This window comes from Bison bison, unplaced genomic scaffold (assembly GCF_000754665.1).
Source record: "Bison bison bison isolate TAMUID 2011002044 unplaced genomic scaffold, Bison_UMD1.0 scf7180017864384, whole genome shotgun sequence".
NCBI lineage: Eukaryota > Metazoa > Chordata > Mammalia > Artiodactyla > Bovidae > Bison > Bison bison.
The window spans coordinates 12,433,941-12,460,217 of record NW_011494956.1 but is presented as its reverse complement, the minus strand read 5'-3'; the positions used below and the strand labels follow the sequence as shown (position 1 = coordinate 12,460,217).

Below are 26,277 nucleotides of genomic sequence, written 5' to 3'. Positions count from 1 at the left end.
GCCTTTGAGTTGGGACTCAGCACATGTTTCCATTCAGTTTTAAACTAGCCTGTTCCACAGTATTGAGTACAGCAGTTATTACCAACCCCGCACTACAAACAGGAAGCTCAGACCCTGAGAAAGAAAATAAACACCTTATTCCAAGGTCAGAGAGGCATAGCTGGATTGCAAATCCTAGCCTCTGTAGCTCACAGTCTGACTATAGACATGAGGAGAATACACAGGAAATAACAAAGTCATCTTTTGTCATCCCAGACCTGGGTACATACAGATGCTGTCCTCAAGTACGGAAATGTATAGGGTTTCCAAACCTTGTTTTGGGAAAGAACCAACGGCAGGGAGCCAAGGCAATGAGTAATCAGCCCCCAGGCAGGGAACTGTTCCTGCAGCCCAGACCCCTAGCGCACCGTGGACGGTGGCTATCATTCATCTTTCTGACTCAGGAGAAGCCCCTAAGAATCAGACATGCAAGTCAGCAAGTGTGTACGGAGTAGCTGCTCGGAGTGCTGAGCAGCTACGGAATGCTACCATTGCTATCTATGGGGGCCTATGGCAGCGGGCAGGACAGTCAAGAGCCATGCCAGCCTCAGGTCCAGCACTGGCTGGGCAACTTCATTTCCATTTCTTACTCATGAAGACATTCACTGATTAAACATATGTTTACCAAGGAACCCATGCACTGAGATGTGTTTGGAAACAGTGGTACCCACTTCTGCATGGCAATGCTCACCACTTTCTAAATCCCTGACCCGTATCCTGGTGTATGTAACGGTGGACTGCTATAGGACAGAGACTCCTCAAACAAACCTGTCCTTCTTCAGTTCTACTCCTGGCACTCTCATTGAGTTAGAACAGTCCTTGTTCATCGAGCACTGAACTGAATGGTCAGTCAGTTCAGAGCTCCACCCCCACCATCAGCTGAGTTACTTCCAAGAAACTGTGCTCTGATCATCTGCCTAATGGAAGAGAGCTATAGAGTGACTAGCCTGGCCTTGGGTACTAAGTTTAACTGAAAGGACATTTTTCCAGACCTCAGGAACCTTCCCAAAGGCATGGAAACTCTGTGAGGACACCCTCATGTCTCAGGCTCCCAAAGTCCAAGAGGCCTCCCATACTGCCTGATGGGCTGGGAAACAAGGAGAGCAGTCACCGAAGAGACCATGATCCTCAGCTTACTCCTGAGGCTGCTTTGTCTGCTGATTTGACCATTTCTGACAGTCTCAGCACCAAAGTTCAAAGGCCTGTGCTGCCCATAAAGAAGAGGTCCACACATCCCAAGAGCAACCAAAACCAGCTCACCCATTTATTTGACTGAGAACATTAAGGAAGACAACAAAATTAAACAATTTTTAATAAAATTCCTATAGAAAACTCAGTCTCAGGGCAAACATTCAGTTCTCTTTTCCATGTCATTGAGGACTGAGAGCTCCCAAGAGTCTTTGGAGAATAAGCAGTAGTTTTGCTGGATGTTGCCAGTACTCAGAAAGAGCCTCCATTTACACATTCAAACCAGTAGTTCCTATTGCACATATTAACATTATCTGCAATCTAGCACCCTAAATATATGGTACCTCAACAAATAAATTAAAGAGTTCCATGTAGCATGAAACATTTCAATTTGAACTAATATTCCTGAAAAATCACATTATTACAAGTTTTAATAAATACAGTAAGAACAGCTGGCATTTGACTAAAACACTGAATTTTAGGTCTGGAGTTTATTCCATAAATAGTTTCCTGTTCATTTGCTTTCTGTCTGGGATACATTTGCTCAAGTATTATGCTCTATGAAGTGAACTCTTTCATAGATACCATGTAAAAACTGTATTAATATGTGCCTCATTATAGAAGCAGCTGGAAGAACTGGATCACATATTAAGTAAAAAGTAACTTAGGAAAAAGCTCTGCTTTTGTAAAACTTTAAAACACAGGCTGAAAAAATCAAAATAATATCTTTTTATATAGAACTCCCACTAGAAATTTTATAAATATATATGCAGCATAAATTATATTTGCCTCACCAAGCAGATTTTCAGCAATTCTGGCTGGGATGATGCTATCATGGTAGATAAATATCAACAAAAGAATTAATGTTTCCACAGGTTTAAAAGATTTCTCTTGAAAAACAATCATAATTTCAAATTATATTATAATTTGTAGTTCACACAATTTAAAAAGGGAGGAAAGAAAGCTTTCTTTTAAGCCTCATTTGGAAAGTAAGAACAGCTACTAGTCCCCAGGTATGGATAAGTTGGCTGAGTGATAACACTTGGTCACAATATGAAAAAGAAGTATTTACATCTTTCCAGAAAAGTACCAAATACTTAAAAAAAAAAAAGACAAAAAATAATCTCTAGTAGCATTCCTTGGCGTGCAAAGTCAGCAGGAAATGATTATCCATAATGTTGAGTTTTCATGATGAATCTTGGAAGCATTCAAAAAGCAGAGGGTGTTGTCAGGGATTATTCAGATTACGTTACTGTGGGATGCCCCATTCTTAATTTATCTCTCGGTTCCAGGATTTCATTCCCTTTATAACATCTCTGGCAGGGTCATGTTCAATTTAGTGCAAGTGCAAAATGAAAACTAAACGAAACCAACAAACACATTAGGAGCAAAGGCTGATTGTTAAGATCTGTAGTCTTTGCGAACTGTGTGGGCCATCCAATTGACTTTAGTAGTCCAACTTTCCCTGAGTGCCTCATCAAATTTTTGCTTGAATTGCTTGAGTGCTTCTTCTTCAGTCTTCCCTAAGGCAAGAGAGTCCTGGCAATGAAAGAGAAAAATGTGATTTTATATATTCTCCATAGTGAGGCGCAAACCTCAAAGTCTGTAGAAGGCTGGCTCGGCCATACAGTGCACACTCCATGTTCTTATTCAAATACCATTTACAGGAGAGAGAATGAACACCAAGGTATGGTGACAATATGACCTCTGCCAAAGGGTTTTCGTAGATGAAATGAATTTACAATTACTGCAAGACAACTATTTAGGTTCTTGCGGCCACCACTCAAGGTTAAATGATTTTATTCCATTTCCTTTGAACGTCTAGATAAAACAGGTAGATACAACTGAGCTCTATGTTTACAAGGCCCAAATTACAAAGGAAAGAGGTTTATACCTTAAGATACTGTATATCCTTGACTGAGGTGAGCTCAGGAAGCCCTGCAGTCAACATCAGTGCAAAGAGCGTGATGAAGAGATTCCCATGCCGGCGTAAAATCAGATATGCATCCTCACAACACTGGCGGAACCTTCAGTTGATTCAAGCAAATCACAGGAATATTATATCAGAATGAAAACAAGATATTTCATAAATGAAAATGAGACATATAGTGAAACTTCCCATAAAACTGAAATTTTTACTTCTTTGAAAATTGTCTGAGGATGAAAATTTACATAAAATAAATCAAGCTCTCGAAAACCACATATATCTTTTCCAGAAACAAAACTAAACAGAAATATATAAAACGCAAAGTCATACTTAAACTACACTTTTTAATTCTGTGAGACATAAACAATTAATTGTAAAAAAGTGGCAATTATACTCCATAAGGATTTGTAACCACATTTCTAGACTTTAGATTTGTGGTCTGACTCCAGAGACTTAATTTCTTTAATGTCCCCCGAATATATTCTGCAGAAGCCCAGAAAGATCTGGAAATAATACTAGAAATCATTTGTTAAGCCTATCATATGAGTTGGTCACATCATATAATATATCGTTTATTATCAAAATACCCCTGAAGCTTAGTTATTTTTGTCACCATTGAAAATGAAGAAACAAATCTGAGATGATAAGTAATGTGTTTGGAAACATCAAACACCAAAGAATAGATATGAGATTACAAAGTCATTCTGTGAACCCTTACTCTCTTTTATCATACTTCACATTGAATGACAGCAAAATGCCAGTCCCTTTCAGCATTTTAAATGTCTATCAAATGTCTTAACAGTTTCAGAGAATTTTCCAATGCAGGTAAAAGGCAGCATTCTATTGGAATAAAACAGCAATTTATCTCAAATTCCTAGCATTATTTTTCATTCTCTGAATCAGAACATGGATCTCACAGGCAAATTCCCTGAAACCTCCTGTTGGCAGACTGACTATCTCCCCAATTAAATCTCTCTCAGCTAAGAAATGCTAGCCTAACTGAGAAAACAGTAGATGTGTTTACTTTGACACAAGGGCGATACTCACCGGCCAAATTTTTCTGTGTTTCCTGTTTTTCCTTGTTGAATCACATGAATGAAATCATAAGTAAGAATAAAAGGCACTCGCTCCCTTTTAATGCCAAATTTAGACTTGAAATTTCCAAGAATATGTCCAAAGTCAATGTGGAAGAGCTAGAAAACAAATGGGATTTAATTTCCACCCCCGTTTTTTTCGGGTGGGTTCTGAATAAAAAGGCAAGGTCTCAGCAGTCTTAGACCCTGAAGTACTACATCCAAAGTCATCAGACCCCTTTCTCACTTTTCATAGACTCTTGGATCATTTGAGAAAACAGTGCTTCTGATATTCATAGGTCTTTTATATTTAACAATGACCCTGATATTAAACTGCATATACCCAGTGGGAAAGATCAATCTTTAAAAAGAAAAATATATGCAAATCATAAACATGTCTGATTTTAAAAAGTCAAATAGTTTTATATACAGAACCAAACCAAAAGACAGTATATCCTTGCCCCACCGGTTCCTTCACTACCTTAAGTGCTACTACTTAGAGGTAACTTCTTCCCACACTTTCACATGTCTTTCCTGATATTTGCCTCCATTTTCCTAAATAGTTTATTTAGGAAATAGTTTCCTAAATATGTTTATTCTTATTTTTTACTTCCTAATTTTAGATTACTGTGAAAGGTAAAGATTTAGTGGTCTTGTGATGATGTTTGTTGTGATGATGTGATAGTATTAATATGTTTATACTTATTTTTACTTCCTAATTTTAGATTACTGTGAAAGGTAAAGATTTAGTAGTCTTGTGATGATGTGATGCCTCATAATGCAGCACAACTATAGAATAATTTATGGTTAAATCAATGTTGATGTTCCATTGCTAAGTCGTGTGTGACTCTTTTTGACCCCATGGACTGTTGCACACCAAGCTCCTCTGTGCTCCATTATCTAGTCTTTATATTGTTCAAACTGTGTAAATATATTTCAAAGTTAAGTCATGTGGTAATGGTATATACTATGATTACATTTCCTTTTTTTTTTCAATTTTATTTATTTTTGGCTGTGCCGGGTCTTTGATGCACAGGCTTTTCTCCAGTTGCAGTGGTGGGCTTCTTTCTCACTGCAGTGGATTCTCTTGTTGCGGAGAACGGGCTCTGGGGCATGCCGGCTTCGGTGGTTATAGCATGTGGGCTCAGTAGCTGCAGCTTCTGAGCTCTAGAGTACGGGCTCAACAGTTGTCGCTCATGGGCTTCGCTGCTCCACAGCACATGTGATCTTCCCAGGTCAAGCCCGTCTCTCCTGCACTGGCAGGCAGATTCTTTACCACTGAGCCACCAGGGAAGCTGTACATTTCCTTTTCTGCTCATCTTTTTCCTTGACAAAACTTTTGTTTTGTTGTTTTCTTAGTGTTCTACGATCTGGTCATTAATTTTTCACAAAATCTTAAAATTCTAAAAATCATTGTAAAACAGTTGTCCACTGGGTCAGGTAGTCTGTCAGTTCCTGTCTCTGCTTGGCTGTTCTCCACGCCTGCCACAGAACTGTCACCCTGTGCTCACCCTTCACTCTTCTCCTATTTGGAGTCCCTGATTCCCAGGCCCCACATCACTGTCTCTTTTGGTATACACCAGACTTTCTCAATATTGGCACCACTGACATCTGGGCCCTGTAATTCTTGTATATGAGTGTTTATCATATACACTATATCTGGCAGCATCTCTAGCCTCTACTGAGAGATGCCTGAAGAATACCCCTATTTCCATCACGACAACCAGAAACTTCTTCAGGCACTGACAAATGTTCCCTAGAGGCAAAAGCACCCCCAGTTGAGAACTACTGGTTTAGACCTTCATTCTGACATCCTCCTGAAAAAAAGGGACAGAGGTGATACAACTTTTAGAACCATTTTTCTACTTTTATACTGAAAGTCTGGTATAGAATTAATTCTAGGTTAGAAATCATTTTCACTCAAAATTATGAAGGATAATTTCCACTGTTTTATACTTTCCAACGTTGCTATTGAGAAGTCAAATCTTTCTGACTTATGAACCCTAGTATGCGGCCTGGTGTGTCTCTGGGAAGGTTTTAAGACCTTCACTTTATGCCTGATGCACTGCAATATGAGGGTGGATGGCCTCACTAAGGGTCTTTTCATCCACTATAAAGGATCTTTTGTGGCCATTTGGCTGAATATTCATGAACATCAGCTTTAGGAACCATCTTTATTTTCTGGCTAAGTTCCTTCCCTTCCTCTTATGAGCTACATTCTTCTGTAACGTTAGGATAGACAGTAAACCTCCCTGGACTAATTCTCTGTCATCAAAATCTTTATTCTACATATTAGGCATTTTGTTCCTTTTCGGTACATTAAAGGACAATATATACCACGGTGCCTCAAAAACAGAATCGGGGCCAAACTGCCAGGATTTAAATCCTGGTAGTCATTCTCTGTTTATCCATCTTCTCATCTGTAAATGAGGATAATACTACTTAATCTGTAAAGTTGTCATAATGATGATTCAAGGAGTTAACATATAAAGAATTTAAAGAACTATGCTTTCTATAAGACTTCAAAAAATCTTAGTTCATCTTTAATCTATATTATTCTAATTTTATTTGTTCTTCTTAACTTCCAAAAATTCCATTTTCTGATTTTTAAAAATAGAATCTTATTACGTCATAGATACAGTGTCTTTTCTTTTTTCACTTTTTAAATCATCTTCTGTTTACTGTAGTTACTCTGTTTTCCCAGAGTTCTTTTCCCCCCATTTTGCTTCTTTTTGGTCTCTATCTCCATCTGTTTCTACAAATGTCTAATAATCTTTGGCTGACCATTCATGTTTAAGAATGAGTCACTAAAAAGATGAATGAAAAATCTAAGGATGTGGTAGGATTCCTGATCACTGGGCTTCCTTGCAGAATGACTGGGGAAAGACCTCAACAGTCAGGACCTGTGAGCTTCACTGGAACAGAAGAGATTCTCTTGAGATGAACCATCTAGTCTCTCGGGAGAGTGGGAATATATACCTGGTTGCTATGTTCCTGGAGCAAAGCAAGCAGAAGTGGCTGGGAGTCATACTGTTTTTCATGACAACAATCACTTCATCCCCATTTTTAATATGGCAACTTACTCTTAAGCTTCTGTAGAACCTGTGTGTCCTTGAGTCAGAGGAATTGGTTTCTTCGGAGAACCGTCTAGCCCTTCTTAGAGTTAGGAAGGAGACGTGAGTACCTAACTGCTCCATATATACGCTACCAGTCAATCCTGTTTTTAGCTTCTTCTCCTCTCCCCATCTCTAGCAGCACCCACTGCCTCTAATTCCTGAGGGTGACACATCCACCTACAAGTAGCCATTTTCTCAGCTATGCTAAGTCACTGCTATTTCTCCATTTTGCTGTTGCTCATCCCCAAATCTGCTGATGTCTTTCACCCTTTGTGGCCTCTATTATCTTTGATACCTTGGATGTACATATTTTTTAATTTATTTTTTATTGAAGGATAATTGCTTTATAAATTTTGCTGTTTTCCGTCAATCCTCAACATGAATCAGCCATAGGTATACCTATATCCCCTCCGTATTGAAACTCCCTCCCCATCCTACCCCTCTAGGTTGATACGAGCCCTTTCCTGAGCCAAACAGCAAATTCCCATTGGCTATCTATTTCACATATGGCAATGTAAGTTTCCATGTTATTCTTTCCACACATCTCACCCTCTACCCTCTCCCCATGTCCAGAAGTTTATTCTCTGTGTCTGCTTCTGCACCGCTGCCCTGTAAATAAATTCTTCAGTACCATTTTTCTAAATTCTGTATATATGTGTTAGAATATGGTATTTATCTTTCTCTTTCTGACTCACTTCACCCTCCATAATAGGTTCTAGGTTCATCCACCTCATTAGAACTGACTCAAATGTGTACCTTTTTATGGCTGAGTAACATTCCATTGTGTATATGTACCACAACTTTATCCATTCATCTGTCGATGGACATCTAGGTTGTTTCCATGTTCTAGCTGTTGTAAATAGTGCTGCAATGAACAATGGTATACATGTGTCTCTTTCAATTTTGGTTTCCTCAGTGTATATGCATAGGAGTGGGATTGCTAGGTTATATGGTGGTTTTATTCCTAGTCCTTTTAAGGAATCTCCATACCAACTTCCAAATAATGGCTGTATCAATTTACATTCCCACCAACAGTGCAAGAGTGTTCCCTTTTCTCCACAGCCTCTCTAGTATTTATTGTTTGTAGACTTCTGGATGAGGGCCATTCTGACTGGTGTTAGGAGATATCTCATTGTAGTTTTGATTTGCATTTCTCTAATAATGAGCTATGTTGAGCATCTTTTCATGTGTTTGTTTGCCATCTCTATGTCTTCTTTGGAGAAATGTCTGTTTAGGTCTTTTTCCTACTTTTTGATTGGGTTGTTTGTTTTTCTGGTATTGAGTTGTTTGAACTGCTTGTATATTTTGGAAATTAATTGTCATTTCTGTATACAGTTCTTCCATCTCCTTAGGTAAGTTTATTCCTAGATATTTCATTCTTTTTGTTGTAATGGTGAATGGGAATGAATCCTTAATTTCTCTTTCGGATTTTTCATCATTAATATATAGAAATGCAAGTGACTTCTATGTATTGATTTTGTATCCTGCAATTTTGCTAAATTCACTGATCAGCTCTAGTAATTTTCTTATACTATCTTTAGGGTTCTATGTACAGTATCATGTCATCAGTAAACAGTGAGAGCTTTGCATTTTCTTTTCCAATCTGGATTCCTTTTATTTCTTTCTCTTCTCTGATTGCTGTAGCTAGGACTTCCAGAACTATGTTGAATAATAGTGGTGAAAGTGGACACCTTGTCCTGTTCCTGATCATGGGGGAAGGCTTTCAGTTTTTCACCACTAAGAATAATGTTTGCTGTAGGCTTATCATATATGGCCTTTTACTATGTTGAGGCAGGTTCCTTCTATGCCCATTTTTTGAAGAGTTTTAATCATAAATGGGTGCTGAATTTTGTCAAAGGCTTTTCCTGCATCTACTGAGATGATCATATGGTTTTTATCTCTCAATTTGTTAACATGGTGTATCATATTGATTGATTTGCATATGTTGAAGAATCCTTGCATCCCTGGAGTAAACCCAACTTGATCATGGTGTATGAGCTTTTTGATGTGTTGCTGAATTCTGTTTGCTAAACTTTTATTGAGGATTTTTGCATCTGTGTTCATCAGTGATATTGGCCTGTAGTTTTCTTTTTCTGTTTTGTCTTTGTCTGCTTTTGGTATCAGGGTTATGGTGTCCTCCTAGAATGAGTCTGGAAGTGTTCCTTCCTCTGCAATTTTTTGAGAGAGTTCTAGAAGGACAGGCATTAGCTCTTCTCTAAATGTTTGATAGAATTCTCCTGTGAAGCCATCGTGTCCTTGGCTTTTCTGTTCTGGGAGATTTTTTTTATCACAGCTTTAATTTCAGGGCTTGTAACTTGGTTGTTCATAATTTCTATTGCTTCCTGGTTTGGTCATGGAAAACTGAACTTTCTCAGAACCTGTCCATTTCTTCCAGGTTATGTACTTTATTGCCTATAGTTATTCATAATAATCTCTTATAATCCTTTGTATTTCTGCATTGTCTGTTGCAACCTCTCCTTTTTCATTTCTAAGTTTGTTGATTTGATTCTTCTCTTTTTTATTTTTTATTTTATTCTTTTTTATTGATGAGTCTGGCTAAGGGTTTGTCAATATTGTTTATCTTCTCAAAGAACCTGCTTTTAGTTTTATTAATCTTTACTATTATTTTTTTCATTTCAATTTCATTTATTTCTGCTCGGATCTTTATGATTTCTTTCTTTCTACTAATTTTGGAGTTTTTTTCTTTTTCTTTTCCCAGTTGTTTTAGGTGTAAATTTAGGTTTACTCTCTTCGATGTTTTCCTTGTTTCTTGAGGTAGGATCATATTGCTATAAACTTCCCTCTTAGAATTCCTTTTGCTGCTTTGAGTTGTCGTGGTTTCTTTGTCATTTGTTTCTAGAAATTTTCTTATTTCCCTTTTGACCTCTTCAGTAACCTGTTGTTAATTTAGAAATGTGTTGTTTAATCTCTATGTGTTTGTGTTTCTTACAGGTTTTTTCTTGTAATTGATATCTAGTCTCATAGTCTCATAGCGTTGTGGTTGGAGAAGATGCTCGATACAATTTCAATTTTCTGAAATTTACTGAGGTTTGATTTGTGACCCTAACATATTTCTTATTCTTCAATATCTTATTAGAAGGGAGTCAAGAAAGAATGGAGAAAAACCTGTGTTTCAATCTGATTAACCAGAAGTCTGAGGGGATTTTTTTTAAGTGTGAACTCAAGGTTCATCTCTCAAAGCCAAAACCAGATCTACTCAGATCTCCAAGGAGGTATAAAATTCTGGGTCCCTCTGAGAGTCAGAGTTCACATAGTGACCCAGAGATTTTTATTCTGGAATTCCTCTAGTGTCAGGGAATTATGGCTAAACTGAAAAATATCTCAAATTATTTTATCCCTCTTTGCTTAAAATATAAGATTTACAAATAAAAGTCACTCTGAACATTTAGAAATCTTTTATTTCAAAACTAAGTTTCTTTATAATAAATAACCTGGTATAGTTACTAAGCTACGCCAAAATGATATTACTCACACTCCCTTTCTCATTACTCCCACAGATGATTATATGTGATATTCTAAAAGAAAAAATAAAGTGGGATTTGTCTCAACTGTTTCTTTTCTTAATCTTTTCTTTCTTTACACCCTACATAATACCTGCTTCCTCTATCTGCAGGTACATGTGTCCCCCAAATACAATTTCTTATATTGAAGGACTAGGTCACTTATAAATAACCTCAATAATTTGTAAGCATTTAAATAAATGTTATCACCTAACTTTAAGCAAACAAACCAATATAAATGAAGCAGATGGTATATGAAACAAGGGGTGGGAAATAAAAGAAAAGCCAAAGACATGACTCAGAGAATCATAAAGAATCTGAGTTTCATTAAGAGACTGTGCTGCATATAACAGCATCACTGAGGTCCTTGCAGACTCCGGCTGCTTACCTGGCCAGTTTTTTTGACCATGATGTTATCACTATGTCTGTCACCAATCCCAAGGACATAAGAAGCTACACAGTAGCCGGCACAGGATAGGGTAAACTCCTCAATGGCTCGGTCCAGGTCATCCCTGAATGAGAGAAAAAAACAGAAGAAAAGATTTTAGTCTCCAAAGGTATGGGATGGAGCCAATCCACATTTCTGTTTCCTTTCAGAGGAGCAGGGCAGAGAGGAGTCAGCAGGCTGGCTCAGATACCAGATAACTAGAAATCAATTGTTCAAACTGCTGTGTCCTGGGGCTCATGTTTCAGTGGGGATGGGGGGTAGTTTCATATGAATAGTAATGAGAGGAGACCATCAGCTTTGCTGGGTGATACTGGGCTTTGGAACACTTTTGTAGTTTTGAACAAAGACTAAAATCCATATTTAAGAGTTAAGTATTGAGGTTCCAATCATTTAAGTCACTGATTTAAATCAGAAACAACTAATATAGACCCTTTAGGGACAAGGCCCTAAATCAGAATTTGAACATTGATTCTCATATACAAGTTCCTGGATTTTGCCAATGATAAACATTTAAGTCTGACTTCAAAGTCTTAAGCCAGTAATACTTTTAGTGTTTCCTTCTCATTGAAAATTCGTTAATTTCCTATGTATTAGGGATTGTACAACACAATAACACAAATAACACAATTCCTCGGCTTCCCTGGTGGCGCGGGTGGTAAAAAGCATATGCCTGCAATGTGGGAGACCTGGGTTCAATCCGTGGGCTGGGAAGATCCCCTGGAGGAGGGAATGGCAACTCACTCCAGTATTCTTGCCTGGAGAATCTCATGAACAGAGGAGCCTGGCAGTTCTCTGGAGTTACAAAGAGTTGGACACGACTGAATGACTAAGCACACACAGCACAACAGAATTTCTAGCACTGTATTTTTCAGTTTGGAGAGACCACTTGACAAACTCATTTACTTCTACTGTAAAAATCTACTGAAAACTTACTTAAGTTCATACATTCCCATAATTACAGAAGTTCATGCACTTAAAAAGTTATATGTTACTTGTTAAATACTTAAACTCTTAGGTTTGTTAAACTACTGCTCGGCTCTGAAATTTTATCTAGATGAAGTACAATTCAATGCTAATCTGTTAGACTCTAGGAAGGCCTGTTTATCATTTTGATCTAACCAGAAATGAAGCAATAGATAATATTAATATTTCCTCTAGGACACTGATGAGTCTAGCTGAGAGAATAGTTATTTGTTTGACAGTTTGTTCAGAAGACAAACAAAAACACACGAACCCAGAATTGTATTCTTTAAGCCAGTTCAGAAGGGCATCTTTGTTGAAGGCTGCTGCTGCAGCAACATTGCTACTGTTCAGCTGAATGTCAGCAATTGTTTCAGAGGTGCTCACAACTTCAATGAGGCCAGAGCGGTCTCCTGTTGCTAAGCAGCCGTAAGGTAGCATCCTGAAAAGAAGAAAAGGGATATAGAGTCACAGATCTATGCATCCATTAAATGAAAGATTGACAGAATTATTTTTTCTTTGAATTTTAAAAAAAGTTTTATTACCATTGATACTCTTGTCACTATTGTATCGGTCATATAAAAAAATATTAGTTCCACCTCCAGTTAGAGGATAAATATCTTGGCCAACAAATAGAGTACTTTATAGAACTCCAAAGTGCCAGCTAAATGTGTAATTTATTACCTGATTATTTGGTGCAATATTCTACTCACTTATGCAGGTAGAAGCATATTAGAGAAAAGAAAAGTCTTTCATTTTTACCCTAAATTTTGGAGAAGAGAATCACCCTTTACAGAGCATCTAGGTGCCACACTGCAAGCTAATAAGCACTTTATACATTACCTTGGTTAACAGCAACCTATCGTTCCACTGTTCAAGCCCACAAACTTAAGGTAATCTATGATTCTTCCTCCCATTCCCAATATTTACCTATCTTGAAAATGCATACAGGCTAAGAAGTTCTTTGTCTCCACCCTTCCTTAACCTACCACCCTAGTTCATGTCACCACCACCCCTATTCAATTTTTCTAACTAGTCTCCCTGCTCCCATAGTATAGTCTGTTCTAAATGCAAGAGCAATATATGCTGTATGCTCAGTCGTGTCCAACTCTTTGCAACCCCATGGACTGGAGCCCACCAGTCTCCTCTATCAAGGCAAGAATACTGGAGTGGGTTGCTATTGCCTTCCACAGGGGATCTTCCTGACCAAGGAATTGAACCCACGTCTCCTGCATCTCTCTGCATTGGCAGGAGAAATTCTTTACCACTGTGCCTCCATTTAAAATACATTCATAGGACTTCTCTGGCAGTCCAGTGGTTAAGACTCCACGCTGCTAATGCAGGGGGTGTGGGTTTGATCCCTGGTTGGGGAACCAAGATCCCACATGCTGCACTTTGTGGCCAAAAGATTTTAAAAAACAAACAGCCATTCATGTCATTCCCCTGACTGCAATTTTCGGCAATCACTTCCCACCTGAGTGTAAGCCAACATGCTTCTTGGAACTCCCAAGACCTTAAATCTAGTCCTGCTTCCCCTCTCTTAGTATCTTTCCCTTGCTCACTTGTTTTTACTACACTGACTCACTTGCAACTCCTCATACATATTAGGTACAACAGTCTTTCATTCCTTTATCTGTGTTATTTTCTCTGCCTGGACCATTCTTCCCCAAGACATCTACATGGCTTATTCCCTTACCACTTTGAAATCTTTCCTGAAATGGCCCCGTCTCAGTAAAGAATTACCGAATCATCTTATATGCCAACAAACTACCTGTGGTCTCTTCCCTGCTTTATTTTCCTCGATAGCCCTCAACACTCCAAAATCCTGTACATTTTTTTATGTGTTTGTTTACTGTCTGTCTCTACCATTAGGATGTAAATTTCATCAGACAGGGATAATTTGTTCACTGTGTATCTTCAGTACCTGAGAGGGTGTACAAAACAGGCACTCAGTAAGTATTTCTGAATGAATTAAACAAAGTTAACAACAAAATTCCTACAAGTAAGGTGAGTTCCTTACTTAACAATTTTACAAGCACAATGTAACCTTCAATTTGCAAAAAAGTCATCCATTTAAGTAGAAGATCCAAGACTTAAAACTAGGTCTGAGTGGCTCTAAAGCAATCTTTTTAACTGATACAGTCTAGAGTCACTGACTATATAAAAGATCTCTCAGGCTGCTTCCTGTACAAAATAATTTTAGCTAAATTCATACGTAGCATTTTGCTTAAATTTGCATTTATATGATCCCTAATAAAAATCAACACTTTCTCAGGTCTCTTTTAGACATTTCAAGTAGAGTTTCTTTTGTGAATTAGTTAATCAGATATTTGGTCTATTTATTACAGTTTTAAACATTGTTCTTAGAGATTTATGTGAATTCTTTATATATTAGTATTATCCTCTCATTTTGGTTGTTAACGTTTTCTTTGGTTTTCTAAAAACTGTATTATCACTAGAACAAATACAAAACGGAATAAGATACCTTGTAAATTTCAAATATAAGGCTGGTGTCTACAGAAAATGCAAAGTATATAGAATTCACTGATTCAATACATACAAGTGCAGCTATATGTATGTTGGATGAATGTGACTGTTGGATGAATGAGAAGTGCCACTAGAACCTGTCAAGGACTAAGAAAGAGCTCTGTGCGGAGGAAGGACACAAGGGACAGAGGCAAGTACAAGGTAGAGAATAAATGCCGGATCAGGAGAGGAAATGGTCAGTGTTGAAAGACCAGGTGGAGCTTTATCTGTCATGTAAGGGCTTTACCAAAGAGAAAAATATATGTGTGTGTGTGTTGGGGGAATGAATGAATGTATTAGTGTGAATAATAATCAGATAAAACAGAGTTTCATTTTAAAGTTTTTAAATTTCCTTCTAACCAACAATTCAATTTTATGGTTCTTTAAGCTATTTCCTATTTCCAACAAAATATGGTTGGGAGCAAAATTGTGAAACTACATGCTGACAGCCTGATGATATACAAATAGCCTGCCTTTACATCTGCATTATTGATCAATTTCCCTTTTTTACAGTTTACCCTTCACTAGAAAAGGCACCTATGGAGCATGACAGTTTTTACCAATCCCCCCATCCTTATCATGACACAGCACATGTGAGGTAAACACGGTCCGGTCAAGTGCACTTTGGCTCACTTTCCGACATCTCTTCCTACCCTACTTGTAGCCAAACTGGGCAAAACTCCAACAACTTCCTCTTCACAAGCAGACACTGATGAAAGCATTTAGTGTCTTGAGGATAAAACGCTCACAATGGGTAGGAAAAAACATCCTTGTCATAAAGACAGTTTGACAGAAGTCAAGCTGGGGACAAACTCTTGGAGCCCTGACCACCTTACAGGGGCCCCCTTAGCACTCAACTTCTCATTCAGGCTATGACAATACTTAGTAAAGTTTATCTTCCTTTCTCAGACTCTCTGACTCAAGGCGCAATTTGTTATCTTTCCATTAAAGCAAGAATTGTAAAATGAGATAAATTCTAAAGCAGCAGGGATGGCAGCCCCATCACCCTACTCTGAATGGGTATGTAGAAAGTTTTCTCTGGCCTTGACTCTGACACACGGACCCACGTCTTGGTGGTACTTTAGCCCATTGCCTCAAAAGGAGGCAAGTATAATTCTTTTACCTAAGGCTTGCATTGCTTCCATCTTCTTCCTTCATCCTTCTAACCACTGATACCAGTGTCATTAGAACTGCCGTGTAGCTCTCTCAAAGGGAAGTAAACCCCCATTAGTACAACTCAGATATAAAGTCACAATGAAGACAACTCTCCAAAATTCAGTACCTATTTGACACCCAGTGGTCAGAGTGTTCTAATACTGACGGCTTTCAAAAGTTCTAATTTGGCAGGAAAGCTATCAAGAGTATTTTGAGACATCAGAGAAAAATATGTACTTTAATTCATGCTTTTGTAGCACTTTTCAGGAGCTAAAATATTCTGATCAAAATAGTAATGTGTAGAAGGTATCTGAAGATCTGACATTGAACTTAAATGCCTGTAACTTCACTAGAGGCTCAGTGGTAAAGAATCTGCCTGCCAATGCAGGAAACACGGGTTCTATCCATGTTCTGGGAAGATCCCATATACCATGGAGCAACTAAGCCCGTGGGCCACAGCTATCGAGCCCTTGCTCTAGAGAGCCTGGGAGCCGAAACTACCGAGCCCATGTGCTGTAACTACTGAAGTCCGTGCACCCTAGAGACCATGCTCCACAACAAGAGAAGGCACTGGAATGAGAAGTCCATTCTACCACAACCAGAGAGTAGCCACCTTTCATCGCAACTAAAGAAAAGCCAGAAAAAAAAGAAAAGAAAAGCCAGCACAGCATAAAGACCCAACAGAGCCAAAATTAATTAATAAATAAAAGTATTAAAAAAATTAGTGTGTGCTACATGAACCAATTTAACCTCAACAGCTGGCCAAAAGAAAAACAAACATAACACCAACACTGGGGCATGTATATTTATAGAAACAGTCAAAAAAAAATGTTTGCTGGAAAAAACAGCTATTGGTTTGAAAATGAACTCAAAAGAATTAAAATCCTGCATATTTTTTAAAACATGGGATCAGAGTACAAAAAGTCAGCAAAGAACTCAACTGAACAGACAAGTTCCTCTTCTTGTTAGATACAGTTTCCCCTGAGACTGACACCAAGTTTATTTCTAGCACTTCCACCTGTGGCTGCCTCCCTTTGCCTGAGGTCACAATGAACTTCATTTGATGCTAACTGTGCTTTACAGCTAAACAGAATGGCCAAAAAACAAAAAACTAGGAGAAAAGAATTTAGTTGGGGCTTTCAATTAGTCTGATTAAACTCAGGATAGTCTTTAGCTCAGCCTTTTGCAATTAAAAAGGCTCATTATATGGCTAGAATCTTCTCTACTTTAGTATAGCAGCCCACTGTGGAGCTTTATGTGCTGACCATGGAAACAAGTGACAAGTTACCAGCCAAAGCTTGAAAAGTTTTCCCAATTTTTTATGGACAAATAAAATAAAATCATTTTCATTGGGGTTTACTTTATAAGAATAATTAATAAACTTTTACTGAACTGAACCAGATAGTAAATATTTTAGGTGCTGTAGGTAATTAAATCATTTTGTACCTACAGCACAAAAGTGGTCATAAAAAAAAAAGAAGGGAAAAAAAAAAGGTAGGTCAGACCCCTCTGAGTTTGTGTTCCTCAGGAACAATTTCTTACAGTCAACCATTCCCCTCTTATCTACATATTATTTCTTATGACTAAGTTATTGACCAAAAGTTTGCTACCTATTCAAAACTACCTGTTCTATTTTTACACATATGTATTAGACATTTCTGCTAATTGAAAAGCAAACATCTTTTAATATGACAGTACTCAAAGGTCCTTTTTAGATGTACTATAATCTTACTTCTGTATTCCAATCACACCTACAAGTCATATTTATGGATCAAAACCTATGGCAAATTGTTCACTCTACCTCAGCAGTACTGGAAAAGTTTCCAATGGAAAAATTCAAAGACCAGAGAACTCTTAAAAAAAAAACAAACAAAACAATGGACAATTACATACTTGGGCCACCAGAATACTTTTATAAACAAAGAGTTACTAGGTAAGTCTTACCATAATTTTTCCTAACTGCCAAATAACAAAACAACTGAAATCAAATTTAGAGTCTGACAGACCTCAATTTGGATCTAGCTCCACCACTCACTATTTCTGTAATTTTTGACAAACTGTTTATAATCCCTTAAACTTTAATTTTCTCATCTGCTGAAAAGGAATTTTCTCATTTTCTTGTATATTACATGACATTATACATGTGAAGAACCTAATACAATACCTTGTTCAATCAATAAATATCAACTGTTTTAAGTTTTTAATAAATTAAAGTTAAAAAGAAATAAAGAAATACTCCTAATCTTGCAGGGATAAAGCCCAAGTGTAACTGTTGCTAGCTACCTTGCAGACAAAGTTGCTACACATACTAAAACACATAAAAAATAATAAAGGAAAAAAGCTTTTAAAAGTTACAATTAGTAAGAAAGAAAAGGAGATGTCTATATTCCAGATATATAGATTATTCATAGTAGTGGCTCAGGAAGTTACTGACTTGGCTGACATTTTAATCTGCATGAGCAAAGAGACATGGTATCCAGCCCACGAGAACCAGGATCTGGACTTGAAATCCTACATAAAGCTGGAGCTACAAAAGGGCTATCAAGTGTATGAAGAGAACTAGAAAATGTCTGCTCGTTAATAACAGGATATACCATGAGAGTTTGCCTTAGATCTAACCTGGGCCTGGGGTGGGCAATAAAAAAGGAGAGATTCGTGAAAGTGCAAAAAACTGAAGACTTCCCATATGCTTATGAGCCTCAAATATAATCTGAAATATGAGAGCCCGAAGGCAAAGAGTTAACATAAAAACTGGTTGCTCGTGCATAAAGATCTTGGGCAAACGCTCAAACTAAACCAAAACTCATTTTGGGAGGAACTTTCACACCCTAGGGGGCAAAGGACCATCACAGAAAACACAATATTCACCAATAATGAATTCAAACTAAATATTAGTAACTACACAAGGAAATGAATAATATTAAGCATATAATTGAAAAGGTGATACCCTAAGAGAGAACAGTATGAAAGAGATGCTAAGATGATAAAGATATGAAAAGGAATACCAAGTATAAAAAGAGAAAAGTACAGTATTAATGGGAGAAGAGGTATACAAAAATCAAATCAAATACAAGAGCTAAATAAACAATTACCAAAACAAACACACTACGTTGATACACAAGAGATTAGACGATACTGAAGAGATAATTAATGAACTGGGAGACAGAATGAAAGAAACTACAATAAAGATTAAAAGGAGAGAAATAGCAAAGATATTAAGAAGACATGTAGGACAAAACAGGAAAGACCAAAATACATCTACTAAAGTTTCAAAAGAAAATGAAGAAAACTGCAATGACAAAAAATATGGATTCATTCTGCAGAAAATAAAAGATGTGATTTTCTTAAAAAGATAAAAAGAAAACGTGCAAGTAAAAATAAATCAAAAGAAATCCAAACACAGACAAATTATAGTAAAACTGTAGAAACAAAAGGCAAATAAAACTTTTTTGCTGCAATGGGAATTAAAAAAGACAGCTTATTTAGATTGACAGAAGACTTTAGAAAATGACAACAGAGGTCAGGATACTATGGAATAAAATCTTCAAGATTTCTAAGGAAAGCAGCTGTCAATCTGTATTTCCAAATTCTATAACCAGGTAATATAAGCAAAACCAGGAAGTTAAGGACCTTTGAAAATCCCCCCTTCTAGAACAACAAGAACACTGGCAAAAAAACTGTCAAGAATCAACTATTTCAGTAATACGGAAATATAAAAATGGTTTGCACTGATCTGGGGAGTATTTTTTGGCTCAATCTCAGTTGTGTTTTACTGTTACTTATTCTAATCCCATCTACTTTCCAGTTCTTCAGTAGACATGGCAACAAATGTCCCATAATCACTGTGATTACAGAAATCTGGTAGCCTCTAAAGGGGACAAAAAAGGGGTTGGAGCACCTTCAAAGCCTCATTTCTACATAACTGTCATTCTTTGAACTCTTGCAATTTCTAAGAAGATCCCACTAACAATTCTGTGTTTCTTTGACCTGACTGAAACCTTGCCTACTGTGAACTGCCTTTTAGCTCAGGGTGTTTCTCAAAAATAACCAGGAATAAGGTGTTTAACACTGAGGCTGTCTTAAGGGTAAATAAGAGTTGGGTCAAACAATAAAGAAAAACTTTAACAAAAAACTTAAAGGAAAACCTGTGGAATGAGATGTTCATAAAGGATATGAAAGACTGCAACACATTCAAAGGAATCTAGAAGCTGCATGGTTGTATACATTTCTGGGGTTGTGCAAAGGGATAGAAAAGAGTTGAGAAGGCCCTAGCACTCACTTCTTACTAACTTTGAGGCTTACACAAATTAGGGGTCACAACTCTAAATTACCTGGCTGACTCCTCAAGATATGTCCTAACATGCACAAAGAAACCTCAGTAAAGATTGGAAGACTTAAGAATTCCAGGCATTTAAGGAATCTGTGGTTAATCATTAGCTGACCAATAAACTAACCAAGCAGAGAAATCAGTGACCATGCATGACAAAGAACACAAACTTTACAAAATTAGTTGAGAAGTCATGAAATAAACAACAAACAGCAATAACAAAAAAAATCCTGAACAAGGGAGAGAACCTGATTTTCAAGGTTCACAAGATTAAAACCCTATATTAAGCATGTTCAAAGAAATAAAAGGAGCCATGTCTAAAGAACAAAAGAGAAGTATAAGAATGACAAATCAGATTTTGTTAGTGGTCCAGTGGTTAAGAATCCACCTGCCAATGCAAAGGACATGGGTTCAATCCCTGGTCTGGGAAGATTCTACATGCTGCAGGCCAACTAAGCCCATGTACCTTGGCTTTAGATCCCTACTGAAGGCTGTGTACCCTGGAGCCCATTCTCCACAGCGAGAAACCACCACAACGAGAAGCCCATGCATCACAACTGGAGAGTGGCTCACACTCGCCACAACTGGAGAAAGCCCACATGAAGCAACTGAGACTTAGCATAGCCAAAAATAAATTTTAAAAGTTAGGGGGAAAATATGATGAATCACCAGAGACTATATTTAAATAGAAATTATTTAAATGAACCAAATACCATGACATTTTTCAAAGAACAAGAATAATCCTAAATCTTATCACATACCAAGATTTCAGAATGCGCTACAATAATCAAAACAACATGTAACCAGCACAAAAATCAATGTCCAAAACAGAACAGAGTCCAAAAGTAAACTCATTCAATGGATCAATGAGTCTACGACAAGGGAAGCAAAGCTATACAATTGAGAAAGGACCGTCCCGTCAGTAAGTGTCACTGGGAAAACTGGACGGCTACATATAAAGAATGTAAACAGTATCTTCTAACATCATATACAAAAAAAACTCAAAATGGATTAAAGATCTAAATGTAAGACCTGAAACCACAGAACTCCTACAAGGCAATAGAGGCAGACAATTCCCAAATTCAAAACTTACTACAAATTAATCAAGACTATGCATAGAAATAAAATATATAGGTCAATGAAACAGAATTTAGACTCTAGGAAAATTCCCTCACATTTATAGTCAATTCATGTTTGACACAAGTACCAAGATAATTCAATGAAGAAAGAACAATCTTTTCAACAATGGTGCTGTGACAACTGGATACCAACACACTAAAAAAACGAAACTGTGGACTCCTACCACGTACCATACAAAAATATTAACTAAAAGTGCATTAATGACCTCCTAGATAAGGGCTAAACTAAAATTTTCAGAAGAAAGCATAGGTGTAAATCTTCATGATAGTGGATTAGATAATGGTTTCTCAGACCTTACACCAAAAACACAAGAAGCTAGAGGAAAAAATAGATAAACTGAACTTCATCAAAGGAAATATTTTGTGCATCTAAGGACACTATCATGAAAGTGAACAAACCCACAGAATGGGAGAAAATATTTGCCAATAATGTATTCACTAGGAGTCTAGTATCCAAAATATGTAAGGAACTCATAACTCAAAAGACAAATATAATAACCCAATTCAAAAATGAGCAAAAAACTTGAATAGGTATTTCTCCAAATAAGATATACAAATGACTATCAAGCACATGAAAATCTGGCTGACATTATTACTCATTAAGAAAATGCAAATTAAAATCACAATGACAAGATTAACAAAATTGCAAGCTAGAAACTGAAAAATACCAATTATAATAGGAGGTTTTAACATAACTCTGAAGTGACAAGTAAAACTTAAATGAGAAGAAAGATCTGGGAATAATCAACAAATTTGATATAACAGACCAGTTTATGACCTTACAGTTATTAACTACAGCATCTGAAATATTTTAAATCAATGAACATCACAATCAATGTGATAGAAAAACTGGGCATATGGTAATGCATAAAAAATCTTAATAAACATGACATTGATCTTACACAGACCACAAAATCTGACAGTAGTCAGATACAATAAAATTAAGACATCATAGAGACACCACCAACAAAAAAGTTCAATGTAATTTGGGAGTCAAAATCATCTAAACTAGCTCAGGACTTGAAGAAATAATAATGGAAATAATAAAACATTTAGAAGTAAATTCTATATAGTGTGATGTATTATAAAAAAGGACAAACAAGTACATTTTAAAACTTAAGGGAAAAAAATTTATGGGAAGCAGTTAATGTAGCTAGAAGAAATATATGTATGGTTTTAAAAAATGGAAATTAATGTCCCTATAGCTCAAATGGTAAAGAATCGCTGGTGATGCAGGAGACCAGGGTTCGATCCTTTGGTCGGGAAGATCCTCTGGAGAAGGGAATGGCAATCCACTCCAGTATTCTTGCCTGGAGAATTCCATGGACAGAGAAGCCTGGCGTGCTGAAGTCCATGAGGTCACAAAGAGTCAGACATGACTGAGCGACTAACACACATACACATACAATGTTCTGTTTCAAAAAATCAGAAACAGAATTAACACAAGTAAAAGGAAGGAAACTATAAAGATGAAATCAATGATAAAAACAGAAAAATTAGAAGCCCATTCTTTTAAAATACTAAGATGCAAACCTCTAAGACTAATCTAGAGAAGACTAATATGGAAAACATACTGCATACAAAATAATTTTACAAATGTAAAAGGAGAAAAAAATTAAACATAGCAGAAGTTGTAAAATTACAAGAAGACATTATAAATAGTATGGTAATAAATTAAAAAACAATGAAGAAATAGACAATTTTTAGCCTCAAAAGGGACTCAAGAAGAGTAATCAAAAAAAACCTAAATCCCAAAAGAGTCAATACTAGGACTAAACTTTCACAGAGATAGAAAAGAAGTCAATTTTAAAATTCGGAAAATAAAAGACAGCATCTTTAAGATAATTGTACAGTGAAGGATTTTTAAAAAATAATACAAAAAGCATAAACCTCAAAGAAACCTAGGTAATTCACAGCAGAAAGAAGACACACTAATTATAAACACTGAAAAATTATTCAACCAAAGAAATGCCAATTAAAACTCTATGAGATACCATGTTATATCCACTAGATTTGCAAAAAACTAACAAGTCTGATTGGCAAGGAGATATTTCTGGGGAGAAACATAACACTGGTATAAACATTCTGGAAGCCACTTGGGCAACAGTGGTAAGGTTGAAAGTATACATGCTTTATGACCCAGCAATTCCACTTCTGGCTATATAAACTAAAGAACTCTTCCAAATGTAAGTAAAGAGAAGTGTACAAACAAATAAACACAAATAGCTACTAATAGGGGAATGGATAAACTTGTGCATTTACTCAAAACATTAATACAGAAGTGAAAATAACAAATTAGAACTTCACATATTCATCTTGATAAATCTCGAAACATGTAATAAAAGTAAACTTCAAAAAATTACATGTGATACGACAGTTATTTATTGGAAGTTCAAAACATTCAATGGATATATAATATATAGTTTAAGCACAAACATACACATATTACAGTTTAGAATGATGGTAAATCCTGAGTTGTGAGAAAGGAGAAGATCGTACGATTGCATTAATTTTATCTGCATATTTAATTCCTCTTTGAAAACATGTTAACATCTGTCATTAAACTATTAAATATCTACACAAATCTGGGTTTAAGAGCACAAAAATATTGTAAATTATCATCTATATTTCATGTTTAAAATATTTCACAGTTTAAAAAAACAAAGAATTAAGTAAAAGATGAAGTTATTAATAACTAGCATGGAGAAATGTTTTTAACTGTATGGCCCTATATCATGAAATATGTTTAATGTTTTTCTCTCCTTAAAAGGAGTAAACTGTAGAAAACTAGAGAACCAGGTATACCAAGGGCAGAGGGGATTGTATCATCTTTAATCCTACCACCCGTAAGTAATGTCTATTATACCATTTTAGTTTCTGTAAACATTTTAAAATGTGTGTCATTTTTCAGCAAGTTTTTTAAATGGTTGAAAGCATTCTATCAAAATATTTTTTGCATCTCACTGGTTTGCATCTCCAAACTGATAGCAATTCTCTATAAACAATACTTTTAAATACCTGAGATGTTTCATCATATGTGAAAGCTCATAATTTTTTAACCATTATACTATTGAGCAAACGTTGAAAAGCATGGCCCAATTTTTCTTTTTTACTGTAAATAAAGCAAGAATGAGCACCTTTGTGCATATATCTCTTCACATTTTTAATTTTAAATTAAATTATGGAAATATTGGATATAGAGTATAAATAAATGATACAGAGGTTTATATTAATTTATAATGGTATACGACAATATCTGTGTTTCTGTTACTGCAACAGTGCTCCAGACTGTATTTCATTTAACAAAATTTTTGGTAAGAAATCAATGGTATCTAATTGTTCTTTTAATTTGAACTTCTACCTTAGAACAAATGGTATTTGCATAATTATTAGCTTATTTATTTTATAACTTGAATGGCCTTTTCACATCTTCTCCCTATATATTTCTATGAACTCTTAATATTTAGAATTTTTATCCCCTTGTCCTGTTCATTATGAATATAACACCTGGGGTGAGGCTCGACTTTGGTTTGTTGACACTTGAACCTTATATTTTTATATAATTAAATATATCAACAGTGTTTCCAATTATTGCTCTTTATCTTAAAAGATTTATAATAATTAAACTTTAAAAATCCATTATGTTTCCTTTTTCTTTGTTACCATACACCTGTTCTTCTCACTGTCTACCCCTAACAATGGTGGCAAGCAAAAAACCCTGGAAGTCCACCTAAAGACTTCCCTTTCAGGAAGGTTAAAAGAATCATGGTTACTAGGCTGAAAAAGAAGAGGCGCAGGCCCTTCTCTGGCTTATCACTCTCACGACCACCAGTGCATCTTTCCTGAGACCAGCTCCAAAACCGCAGATTGGGATGTGACTCTTGCTGTCACAAGTGTAGTTTTACACTTGATGAGGTCTCAGTAAGATAATGTATTGAGAGATTGTTGTAAACTATAAAGTATTATATGGATATGATTATGAACAACAACCAATAATAATATCAGGAAGAAATCAACAAGAAGTTTTTAAAACTCTATTGTGGAAGGAATACAACATGAGATAAAAAGAAATTCACTAGAAATCTTACCGAAGGTCCAGACCAGCTTCTTTCCAGAGTAAATCCATCAAGCGCAGCATTTGGAGTGTCAACATATCCTGCCGTAAATCTAAGCGGGAAAAGCCCATATGTAAGTGCTCTATACTTTATGCTTAATAACATTAATTTAAGATTAACTAATTCAGCCAGAATTAACTGGCTGGAAAATAAACACTGAAAAATAACTCCTCTGTTAATTTTTTTCCCGGAATTTTAAATTTCTTTTAAAAATAGTTGTAAGCACATACACTTAGGTTCGCTTAATTCCATTTAACAGACCCAACACAGAGATGATATAATCTTCATGTACAGAAGAACCTGAAGCTCTATGAATTTTACATGATTTGCCTGCAATCACATAAGTAATGAATGGTAGCAATCATGACTACCTTCTGGTTGGTGTGATTACTTCAGAGGCATTTCTTTTATAAAATATGGGTAAAATGTTTTAATTAAAATATAAAACTATGGCAGCAATATAAAAATTGCTGTCATTGAAACAATGTTATGAACATATTGAAAATACTCTTATACTTTATAAGCTTTTAACCAAAGGAATACACAGCATTGTATTTTGTAGGGAAAAGGGAAGGCTTATTAGAACAATGCATGTTAAGTACGCTATACAAATCACTTTCCAAAAGGAGAAAAAAAGAGGGTTTATGATAGGTCAAATTCAACTTAATGACCATTAACAGCTACCTACTGGCTGCCATCTGTTTGTTCTACATTTTCACATCACCTTTCAGAGAAAGCAAAGA

The 26,277-nt window shown here is 36.2% G+C and overlaps 1 protein-coding gene across 1 annotated transcript in view; it reads right to left on the bottom strand.

Annotated features, from left to right (window-relative positions):
• Positions 1-1,288: 1,288 nt before the first annotated feature.
• Positions 1,289-26,277, bottom strand: part of PIK3CB (phosphatidylinositol-4,5-bisphosphate 3-kinase, catalytic subunit beta) — a 130,562-nt gene continuing 105,573 nt past the window's right edge. Inside the window, exons 18-23 of the mRNA XM_010858211.1 lie at positions 25,508-25,586; positions 12,547-12,714; positions 11,253-11,376; positions 4,202-4,347; positions 3,122-3,254; positions 1,289-2,766 (exon numbers count right to left, since the gene is read on the bottom strand). Coding sequence (XP_010856513.1) covers positions 2,629-2,766; positions 3,122-3,254; positions 4,202-4,347; positions 11,253-11,376; positions 12,547-12,714; positions 25,508-25,586 — 788 coding nt within the window. The 3' untranslated portion in view covers positions 1,289-2,628. The remainder of the gene's footprint in view (positions 2,767-3,121; positions 3,255-4,201; positions 4,348-11,252; positions 11,377-12,546; positions 12,715-25,507; positions 25,587-26,277) is intronic.